General features: G+C 36.3%; 1 protein-coding gene across 6 annotated transcripts in view; it reads left to right on the forward strand.

Moving 5' to 3' along the window:
• The window catches only part of GATA3 (GATA binding protein 3), a 42,562-nt gene that overhangs the window by 11,504 nt on the left and 18,487 nt on the right, over positions 1 to 12,571 (forward strand). For 2 of the 6 annotated variants that reach the window (XM_077472543.1, XM_077472544.1), the window contains 2 exons: positions 1,289 to 1,662; positions 3,515 to 4,000. In XM_077472543.1, the coding sequence (XP_077328669.1) occupies positions 1,416 to 1,662; positions 3,515 to 4,000 (733 nt within the window). In that variant the 5' untranslated portion in view covers positions 1,289 to 1,415. Of the gene's footprint in view, positions 1 to 843; positions 1,663 to 3,514; positions 4,001 to 12,571 lie in introns of those variants that run through there. The other 4 variants (XM_077472546.1, XM_077472547.1, XM_077472542.1 and 1 more) reach the window with 2 other exon arrangements.

Below are 12,571 nucleotides of genomic sequence, written 5' to 3' on the forward strand. Positions count from 1 at the left end.
ATCTATTTACCTACCAACTATATGTCTATCTGTAGATGCTGTATATTTCTATCAATATATCCATTATTTTTGCCCATATCTATCTATCTATCTATCTATCTATCTATCTATCTATCTATCTATCTATCTATCTATCTATCTATCTATTATATATATATAAATGCTATTCTTGTATCTATAATCGATGTATCTACCCCTGTATCTGTGATTGATCGGTGTGTGTGTGTGTGACGGTGACACAGGACAGTGCCGGTAGTAGAGGGGACACCCAGTAGCCGTGGTTGCTCGGTGTCGGTGTATTTCCTTTGTGTACCGCTAGGGGATGCAGTGACTCAGGGGACCGGAGGGATCAGGCTGTGCAGCCAATCAGAGGCCATCTCCCTGTCCCCGGCCCTCTCCTCCACTTGTAGTAGCGTTGTAGTCCCGGCCATTCGGTGTCGGTGACACCCAGGGGACACATAATGGTCTTTCTGTCACCTGGCTCAGTTCTATAAACATCTACACACAGTTCTGGTTCGACAAGCACGGTGTTAGTAAAGGGCGGGCTGTGATCGTGTATTGGGAGTATCAGTAACTTTTCATTGGCCGATCCGTGCCATGCACAGTGTCGGTATCGACCTGTCTATGTGCGATCATACATTGGTCTCCTATAGGAGAAGTTAAAGGGCCACACTGCAGTCCCTGAGCTGATAGGCACATCGGAGGGGCGTGGCGGACGGGTTGAGTGGGCGGGACGGGGTGCTGCGTAGTGTCCTATTCCCTTCCTCCTCAGTGACAGGCCCCGCCCCCCACACTGATGACAGTGGAACCTCCTTAAGTTGCGTCTCGCCACAGCTGTCTGCGATCATTGAGCCGCCTGGCGCCATCCTGCTCCTTTCAGAAAGAATGCCTTCACTGTAAAAAAAAAAAAAAAAAAAAAAATAAGAGAGAGAGAGGGAGAGAAAACAGGAGATCCGATCAAGCAGTTTGAAGTCGTTTCCTTGGATCACATAGCCCTTCCCTGCTGCTTTGTAGTGTGGGACTCTAGGAGGTCCTCCAGGGTGGAGGTACACAACTTTTCCTGGGACCCTCACCTTGTTCTTTTATCACAAGGAGGGAGCCCGGCTCTCCGGCACACCTGATCGATCTGCGGCACACCTGATCGATCTGCGGCACACCTGATCGATCTCCGGCACACCTGATCTGCCATTCATTCCAAGCACCACTTTTTAATTTTTTTATTTTTTTTTATTGTTTTTGCAACTTTTCTAAGAGTCTTTCTAAAGTTGCTGTTTTCTTTCCATCGCAGGTAGCAGACTTCTGTGGATCTGTTTTTATTTTTTATTTTTTTGATTGCTCTATTATTGCTATTTTGCATTGGACTTTCTCCTGGCTGTGTGGACAAGTGAGAAGCGATTAGAGAGCGATTGTCGGCAATGGATGTCCCAGCAGCAGATCAGCCTCGCTGGGTCGGGAACCACCTTCACCCTGCAGTACTCAATGGACAGCACCATGACAGCCATCACCCGGCACTCAGCCACTCCTATGTGGAGCACTCCCAGTACCCCCTGTCCGAGGAGGTGGATGTACTCTTCAACATCGATGGCCAAGGCAACCATGTCCCCTCCTTCTATGGCAACTCCATGAGACCAGTCCAGAGGTACCACACAGCTACCCACCACAGTAAGTGTAACCTACCTACCACCTAAGCAGCTAGACAACTCTTTAATAGTAGGCTCAATCACAAAACTCAAGGGTGGCCATACACATTGCAATCTGATTGTACAATCTCATTTAAACTTACCAAAACTATGTCACATGAGGACTTACCTGTACAAAACCAATTCATTTCTATCCGGTCCCAGAAGCCTCTACATTACATGTAGTGATAGTAGATATAAAGGACATTGTACATCCAGATTAGAGAGTGCTTGAAGGTTCTTTATTTAAGCACAGTGACTGCAGTTTTTAGATCCGATTGGACACACCTAAAAATAACTGTCACTTTTTTTTTTGCTTTATTATGGTCTATTATTAGCTATGTGGATTGAACTTGCCTTTGTATATCATGCACTGATACCTTTCATTTATTTAGTCCCAGATGCAAGCAGTAAAACTTTATAAAGATAAGAAAAAATGTGTCCTCTGGTATATATATATATATATATATATATATATATATATATATATATATATATATATATATATTGCAAAATAACAGTGGCCAAATTCCTTATTTATATGTGTTTTACTGCATGCATTTAGGAGCATGGTGAATTTATACTATATACTACTTTATACAAATCATATATGCTATATACTACTTTATGCATACTGTACTATACTATAATACTAGATGCTGCCTAATGCATACTATGTACCTTATACTATATACTAATTACTATATACCGTATAGTATATACTTTATACTGTTTTATACATACTCTATACCTTATGCTATATACTACTTTTTACATACTATATACTGTATAGTATATACTTTATATCACTGCTTCATAAAAGGACACCTATATACCTTATACTACGTTTTACATACAATATACTGTACTTTATACATACTATATACTGTATAGTATATACTTTATATATACTGTATTGTATATACTATACTACTTTTTACATACTATATACTGTGTAGTATATACTTTATACCACTATATATACACTGTATGGTATATACTTTATACTACTTTTTACATACTTTATACTGTATAGTATATACATTATACTGCTTTATATATACTTTAAACAACTTTTTACATGCTGGCACTTGGCAGCATGGTTGCTGTATGAGATATTTGGAATGATGTGCGATGTGCCCCCAAGCTGATCGATCTCTCCTGATCTCAGCAGAAGGGGATCGCTGAGCCGTACAGAGACAATTGTAGAGTCTAGAAGTGCTTTGTGAAAACAAAGTGTGATCTAGTATTTTCACACTATTCTGAACAGTTTCCTGCCCTGGTATGAGTGTCTATCTCTAACCACCTCCTCTTCCTCTGCTGCCTTTTCATACCAGGTAGAATGTTAGACACTACAATAACCAATAATGGCTGATTCCACCATTAGATCCCCCTATACACTTCCCATAGATCCAGTGTGTGCAATGTTCCCCGATTTACACACGTAGAGCCCCAGCCACTATATGATTGGAGCTGTTCAGTGTATGAGGATTATTTCAGATAAATAGCATTACTCTGCGACAATATCATTTTGTTTTATTGTAGTGTTTGGGGATCCGTGTGGTTGGATTGTCAATATTGTGTCCAACTTTAGCCATCACTACATTCATTTGGTTCATTAATGTACAATAATAGGACATTATTACAGTACTTTATTTTCTTTGATTGATTATTGTATCAGGACCTGGAGATATAAATACACAAAAAGTGTCCTTGCTTATTATTGATCACTTATTTAATACAAAGCACAGATACATTTTAGAACAGAACTCTATTGATTGGGAAAAAAAGTTTTTCAGTGATTGAAGTCTCACTATATGACTGTCTTTTTTTAGGTCAAGTGTGCCGCACCCCTATCCTGCACCCCTGGTTGGATCATAGCAATAAGGGCATAGGTGGAACCCATGCAGCATCCCCATGGAACCTGCCTCCCTTCTCCAAGACCCACAGCCCTGGACCTCTGGCTGTGTACCCCCCAGCGTCTTCTTCATCCTTGGTCCCTGGACATTCCAGCCCCCTCTTCAACTTCCCTCCAACTCCACCTAAAGATGTCTCTCCGGACCCCTCCATATCCACCACTGGCTCAGGCACCTCCAGCCGCCAGGAAGACAAGGAGTGTATCAAGTACCATGTGTCCCCCGACTCCATGAAACTAGAGTCCTCTCACCCCAGATCCCTTGGAGGGGCCTCTTCAGCCCACCACACCATCTCCAACTACCAGTCCTATGAGTACGGCGCTGGCCTCTTCCCCCCAAACCTCATGGGGGGATCTCCGACCAGCTTTCAATGCAAGTCAAGGCCCAAAACACGATCGAGTACAGGTAGGAGTCTCCTACAAAGCCAATTCTTATCTATGTGTGACTTCCAAAATGATTCTCATGAGTTAAGGTTTCCTCCAAGCCTTGAGATGTAGTCTAATTGTGTAAAACCCTCTGCCGCAAGCTCATTTATCCATTGGCATCATTTCTGGTTCCAAAATCCAAAATCAGAAAGGGGGGGAAAAAAAGATTTATTTTTAAAGGTTAAGGTTATGATTCGATGGATGAAGCTAGCACAAGATATGGAGGTTCATCAAATAAATGACCATCTTTAATTAATGATCTTTCAGGCCTTACATACAGCTAGGAGTAAGTACTCCTGTGTTAAAGGGATACAGATCACAAAATAAAAAAAAATACTATGGGTCAAGGGGATAAATAATTATATAAATGTTAGGTAATATATCCTATGGGTCAATGTGCTAAATAAATAAATAAATAAATAAATATATATATATATATATATATATATATATATATATATATATATATATATATATATATATATATATATATATATATATATATATATATATATACATATATAATTGCACAACAGACCTTCAGCCCATCAGATCTTTAGGGATAGGTGTCATTAGAAGGGTAAGAAAGAAGGGGAGCCCTAGAAAATAATATCTCACAAAGGTACTAGTTAATATAGATACACAATATAATATTGCTCAGAGGTTTGTCCCAGCAGATCTCTAGGAACGCATGCCATTTGTGGGGTGTAAAGCTGGAGGCAGCCTCAAAAATTAATATAACCCATGGATCGATGTACAAATTATTAGTAGAATATAATATATAAAATATAATACAGACTTGCAAAGACGTTTGTCCCAGAAACTCTTTAGGAACACATGCCATTTGAGGGGTGTAAAGATGGGGGCTGTCTCAAAAATTAATATAACCCATGAATCAATGTATTATTATAATATAATATAATGTAATATAATATAAATACTATTTAAAATATAATATAGACTTGCATAGATGTTTGTCCCAGCAGATCTTTAGGGACACATGGAGTTTGAGGGGTGTGAAGGGGGGGGGAAGCCCCAGAAATTAATATAGCTTATAGATAAATGTACTAATGATCATACTATTATATAATATAGATTTGCGCAGACCCTTGTCCCAGCAGATCTTTAGGAACACATGGAGTTTGAGGGGTGGGAAGCTGGGGGCAGCCCCATAAATGAATATAGCTTATGGATCAATGTACTACTTATTATATTATTAAAGTCTACTTTAAAATATTATATAGACTTGCACAGACATTTGTCCCAGCAGCTCTTTAGGGTCACATGCCATTTGAGGGGTGTGTAGCTGGGGGCAGCCCCTAGAAACGAATATAGCTTATGGGTCAATGTACTAATTACTATATTATCTAATATATAAAATATAATATAGACTTGCTTAGATATTTGTCCCAGCAGATCTTTAGGAATACATAATATTCGAGGGGTGTGAAGCTGGGGGCAGCCCCATAAATGAATATAGCTTATGGATCAATATACTAATTATTATATTATTATAATATGATATAATATAGACGTGCACAGATCCTTGTCCCAGCAGATTTTTAGGAACACATGGCATTTAAGAGGTGTGAAGCTGGGGGGCAGCCCCAGAAATGAATATAGCTTATGGATCAATGTACTAAGTATTATATTATTATAATATGATATATAAAATAGATTTGCACAGACGCTTGTCCCAGCAGAATAGATGGCACCCAAGCTGGGGTTTGCCCTGCAGAGCTGTGTGTGAAATAGGAGATGAGGAATCCAGAAAAGTACCAGTGTCAGGGCCTGTCCTGGGATGAGATGTGTTTTCAGAGGGGGGTTTTCCAGGGTAACATTTGCTTTGCTTGTCTGGGCCGGGGACTGTCTCTATTTAGTTGATACGTTTGAGTTAATCCAATTATTTTCAGACTGCTGCACGCGACAGTTTCATTGTTTATCCAGCGCCAAGAAGTTTAATAGGGTCCGGATGTGGTCAGGCTGACCAGAATAGAGAGGATCTGCCTGCACTGCACACAGGGCCGGGGACAGAGCTGGCAGCTGCCACTGCATATACACCCACATGACTGTGCCAGTGTGGAAAGACATGCCACATAGACAGCCTGCCAGCTTATGCATTCTGCCCCCATCGCATGCAAGTCACAGGGATCTGTGGGACTACAGATTTCAGCATGCATACAGCATGCAGCAACCGATTCATATTTATTCCTATAGGAAAGCTGCTCAACTGACATTTATTTTTTTTAGAAAATATTGATAAGTGCCCAGCTGCATTATTTAAATACAAACAGCCAAAAGCGACACATCTTTTTTTTTTTTTTAATTAAATTTTTTATATAAATAATAATGATCCAGAGAGAAAGGGATGCATTATGTGAGTGTGTATGAAGCTGGGTAGTGTTGAGCCATTAGAGCAGTGAACTGTCACTGAGACACGGCAGCCTGGTTCTAGCGAAGCTTCAATGCCTTCACCAGCCCATAAGCGAGCTGCTGCATGGAGAACTAGGTCAGCCTTGTTGCTCTCACCCACATAAGCTGTGCTGTATAAAACCCCAAGATCAGGTAAACAAAAAGTCTCAGCACTAGTCATCCATAACTAAACCCCAACAGTAAAAAAAACCAAAAAAAAAAAAAACCAAAAAAAAAAAACAAATAAAAAAAAAAAACCTTTCCTCTCTGTTTTATTCCTAGACTAGCCCGATCAATGGTTTGATTTTAGTTTCTATTTTTTTATATATATTTTATATATATATATATATATATATATATATATATATATATATATATATATATATATATATATATATATATATATATATATATATATATATATATATATATTTCCCTGTTTTATTCCTAGACTAGCCAGATCAATGATATATATATATATATATATATATATATATATATATATATATATATATATATATACACCCACACACACACATATATATATATATATACCATTGATCTGGCTAGTCTGGGAATAAAACAGGGACATATATATATGTATATATATATATATATAAAATAGAAACTAAAATCAAAGCTGACGGTGCTGTGGATGTTTGGTGTGCTGTAAGATGTAGGTGCCTGTGTGACATTTGTAAAGTGACAAAGACTATCTTCTCTGGAAAAGCAATTGTAAGGTGGTGAGTGTGCTGCTAGAGTACAGGAAACAGGCTTACCATGGGCTCTGTGTATTTTTCTAAAAAGGCCTCCCACCTCTCAGCAATGAACTGTCAGCTGTAGGATGAGGCCTGAGTCTTGTGCACCTCTGAGCTGCAAATACATGATGATAAATACCTGATTGACATGAGATTATTTAAGTCCCTCCAACTCCTTTCTTCCACTAAATTCTTTACTACTTGTGCAAAAAAAAAAGTGAGACAAAAAAAAAAAAGGCACCAGAGAGGCAAGAAAGCATTTGGACAGGTTATAAATGACAGCTGATTTCCTAATAGCTGTCACAAGTCAGTCATTTTTAATGCTGAAAAATAAAGAGTTTGTAGAATCCTAAAGGCAGGAATGCATGAGTAGTAGTGAAAGAGTTATTTACTTAGTGTGATTTAGTATTTCACCTTCTCTATGTATACTTTGTAGGGTTTTGTAAAGCACAGCTTACATGATCAGTTGTGCTCCATACAAACACTTAGTCCCTTCAATAGAATGACTGCTCTTCAAAGGCCAAGTGCTCCTACTACAGCGACAAATATCAATATTTTGTCACACTTTGTTTAGCAAGAATGCACCTATTTTCAATGGCAAACAATGGAAGGTATACTTAAGGCATTAAAGTAAACAGGACCATCTTATATTTACTGCTGTTCAGAGGCAAAACCATTGAAATCAGCCTCTTCAAACCCACCTGGAAAATGGTGGTTAGAGTACTGTGAAAAGTAGGTTGGGGAGGGGGGGTTAAATAAACCACAGCAGTATATGTTACAGAACCCTGCAAATGTTTGATGCTAAAAAAGTTACTAGGTGTTCAGCTAAGCATGAAAGCAGTGAGGTCATGTGTCACTCACCTGTCCAACTGTTTGTATTTACAGAGTATGGAATGTTGCTGGTTCTATATAAACAATGCATACTTTTCATTTGTAGAAGCTGCATTTTATTCTAACCTTTATCAGGTGCTACTGTGACAATGTAGTAATATTTGCAGCTTCAAAATATATAAATGATACATTTTGGATAAATCATGGAAGTGATTGCTGTCCTATAAACTTGTATCAATTATAATTAGCACAAAACAAATATGTAAATCTTGATGATGAGGGATTCTCCTCCAAAGAAAACAAAAAAAAAAACCTTTAGCAGGTTGCTTTTTTTTATTTTTATTTTTTATTTTTTATAATAAGTTCCAAAGTTAATAAATAAATGATACTTTTTAATACTATTTAATGGATCCCAAATAAAATAGTACACTCAAAGAGCCTTTCAATTCTAGCTTAGAAAACACAGTATAGTAAAATGATCCTAATAAAATATTATATGTGTATGCATTATAAGGATTGTTTATCAACAGTGTATGCATTGGCACTTTAGATACATAATTAAATAGTATGTAATGTAAAGGGACACTCCTTTACTGACCCATTTAGCATGTTATTTTATAATACCTTATAAAAGTTATTTATGATACCATTTAACATCTAGCTGATGCCATAAATAGTAAACTTTTTTGGCCAATTCGCCTTCGTAGCTTATAAAAACACAGTATATTAAAATGATCCTCAAATAATATAATATTTATTTTTATGTTATAAGAATTATGTATCAACCGCGTATGCGTTGGCACTTTAGAAGCTGAATTGAATATTTTGCATCTAAAGGACAGAGATGTTACCTCAGGCCTCATTCACACCTATGCATTTTTAGTGCTTTTTACATTTTGCAGGTTTGCACTACAGAACGTGTGTTAAATAGACTGTTGTGAAAATCTGCAAAAATCATTAAAAATGCATAGGTGTGAATCAAGCCTCAATGACCCCTGTAGCATATTACTTTATAAAAATCCTAATCATTTAATGTCTAGTTCATTCTGTAAAAGGTACACATTTTTGGCCAAGGAGTCTTTCAATTGCAAACACAGTACAGTAAATATTCCTAAAAATATATATAATATATGTGTGTACATGATAAAGATTGTTTATTGACAGCCTATGTATTGGCACTTTAGAGGCGGAAATAAATATTCGTCCTCTAAAGGACATGGATTTTTCTATAAAGAAAAATGATCCATTTAGCAAATGTATTTATAAAAAGTTACAAAGGTTCTATATGATACCACTTAATGGATAGCTGATCCCATAAATAGTACACATTTTGGCTAAGGAACCTTTCAACTGTGACTTATATAAACACAGTACAGTAAAATATTCCTAAAAAAATATATGTGTATACATTAAAAAGATTGTTTATCGACAGAATATGCATTGGCACTTTGGATGCTGAATTGAATATAACCCAAAGTGTTTTTTTTGACCACAGGGTGCTTTCCTTAAAATAAAGAAAAATCCTCCTATGTAATACCATTCATTCAGTTTGTTGCTTTATATGGCTTTCTATAGTCACTAAATAGGCAAAAACCAGGAGAAGAGGAAGTCTGGCTGGAATGCAGTCAAACTGGCTAATTCTCACTTAAATGTGCTTCAGTATGTCTAGTTACTGTAGTACAGTTAGGATATAGAAGCAAAGCATGATGGGAGATAGAGTTATGCAAACAGCACAATGGAGTTTGCATAGATGTAGTTTCCCCATGTTAGAAAATCAAGACTTCTGAGATTCTTTTTCTCTAGTCCAGCAGCTTTTTATAACTACTAATCTTCCTTGAACATGAACAGTCAAATTATATGGCAGCTTAGTAAGATGAATTTGTAAATGCACACACAATTGTATGTAAACTTTAATATAGGGAGTAATTTACCAAAGAGTAATTTTGTACTGGCTCAACACACCTAGATTTGTTATAATTTTCTGATCAAATTTAGAGAAGAATTTGCATATATTATTTATTATGGTTCTAAGTTGACTGAAATCAAGATATATACACAAAAGGTGCTGTAAAATCCCCTTAGTAAGTCACCCTGATACTGTAGATACAAACATTGTTACCTACTAAAGGTATATGTGTTTTCTTCAATTATCAAGTCATGCTATATGAGCAATTAAAGGACAATCCCAGAGTGTTTTAAGGATAAATTTGTGGGTGCGTGTAAATCTTACTCCTCTTCACAAATTCTCATTGTAAGAGTGTTGGCATACCTTAAAAATGATAGTAAGCATAACATTTTGAGTATAAGTTATTCTCTGAATGGCCACAATATTACTTCTTAAATTCAATTGAATACATTCCAGCCTCAGCTACCTATTGTGTTAATGAATTTGATATTTCAAGCTTAATTGCATTGTTCCCACTATGCACCTAGGATAGCTGCTTTGCTGACTCCTAGAACAGGTTGATTATAGCAAAATCTCTATCAATGATCAGGGTTTATGATTATTTAGAGATCTCGGTTTTAAGAGCTCAGGGATGCCAACAAAATAATACTTATTAATAATTTAGTGATCGAAAATATTTGCAGTAATAGTTGTTTACATGCTTGAACCCGGGATGACACCACTTTTAAATGACATTTCTTTTTTTTTTTTTGGGGGGGGGGGGGGGGGGGGTATTGCAATGTGATCTGTTGTCAATTATAAAGCATATGCCTCTATTTAGCACATTGTTTTCAGTGCTTGAACATTATTATTGTTATTACTCGCTGAAACACGCAGAATGTGAAAGGTTTTCCTGTTTAATATGCAAATGTCACTAGTAGTTACCACAAGAAGGCTCAGTCAGCAATACTGTGCTTTCACTTTTGAATGATCAGATATAAACTAATCAAATCATGTAGTAAATGGGATGGAAATGAACCCACTAACCCAACAACAGCAAATCTAGTAACTAACAGAATAAAGCTCCAAAATATTAACAGAATAAAGCATCAAATTATTAACACCAAAGAAAAAAAAAACATATATATATATATATATATATATATATATATATATATATGTATATATATATATAATGCAACCTAACATGCCAGGTCAGGCTAAGGAAGAATTAAAAAATAGTGCCAAACAATAGAATAATCTTAACTGCATGTTTATGGGGTTGTGAGAAACTGGACCACATTAGTCGATGCTGTAGTGGCATTTGGTTCATTAATAAAGTCACGCCATACTGAAAAGTTTAATAAAAAAAAATAAGACAGTGCGTTCAGAATTACCCCATCCAGGTGTGGGAAATTTGATCTCAATTCACTTTACTTCTTCTACTGTTCCTTTTTTGATTTGTCCCAGGCTCACATAGTCACGCGATTCTTCATTTATAATCATGTGCACTTGTTTGAGGAATCTCTAACATGTATAAATATATGTAGTACAGGAATTAAGTTCCGTCACGCACTGTTCTTCCAAAAAGATTATCAGATTGCATGGATTCTATTTAATGTATTTTTTTCTACAACCACCATGGCATTTAGTGTATGAAAAAAAATAAATAAAGAAAAAAATAAATCATCATAGGTTTTCAGGTGTTATCTTGCTGGCAAAAAGTAGTTTTGTTATTAGTAATGTAAACAGAATTTTGTATTTCAATTTCAAGTTGGTTTCTTAAAAAAAACCTTTAATAGTACTATCCAAAACCTCATGTTTCCTGTTTTGCAAGGTTTGTTATTTTGATAATACTTAGCAAATTATTATGTTACTAGGTGCCCTATGACAAAGGCTCTCAATGAGTGGTATGAGTATCCCAGGGGGAACTTTTGGCAAGGTGAAGTGGTTCATCTACTTAGTAAACTACAATTATTACAGTTTAAAACTTCCAGTAATATTAAATCATATTTATAAAAGAGCCGAACAAGTCATTCAAGATGTTAAAAGCATTAGAGGTGACTTGGAAAATATTTAATAGCAGAGCAGATGATAAATGTATGCGTTTCAAGGGGTGACCTACAGCAGCCAGGTCGTGGCAAACCTTGACTTTAAAAAAATATAATGTATGAAAAAAACACGGAGATTACGGACAGTAGATTACAAGCATTTCCAATATCACATATCATGTTCTAATTGTCCCAAACGTCAGTTGAAAAAATATATATTTTACAGGTAGTCCTCCCTATCCAAGAGTAGTATAAAAAGTCCCTTTTTACTATGCTTTGTCCCAGTCTTTGGCGAGAAGCTCCTCTTTAGGCCTAGCCTAATGAACACCATAATACGACTATCTGCACCTAATCACATTTCTTGTAGGGTTGTTTGGTCTGTACATAGTAGACATTAAGCAAATGGCTTACATTAGGCCTAAGTGTATGCACTGCTTTTATAATTAAAGAAAAAAAATTCTTGGGAGATTTTAAAATACTTAGATTATTCCTATACATAAGATGTATGGGATTTTGAGTTGAATGCTATTTTTTTATTTTTTTTAGTAAAGTAATCTTTACAGCAGATCATCGTTTGAGGTTAAAGCATGTGGAAAAGCATAAAATAGATGGTC

This window comes from Lithobates pipiens, unplaced genomic scaffold (assembly GCF_037356315.1).
Source record: "Lithobates pipiens isolate NorthernLeopardFrog02 unplaced genomic scaffold, aLitPip1_a1.2 Scaffold_8, whole genome shotgun sequence".
NCBI lineage: Eukaryota > Metazoa > Chordata > Amphibia > Anura > Ranidae > Lithobates > Lithobates pipiens.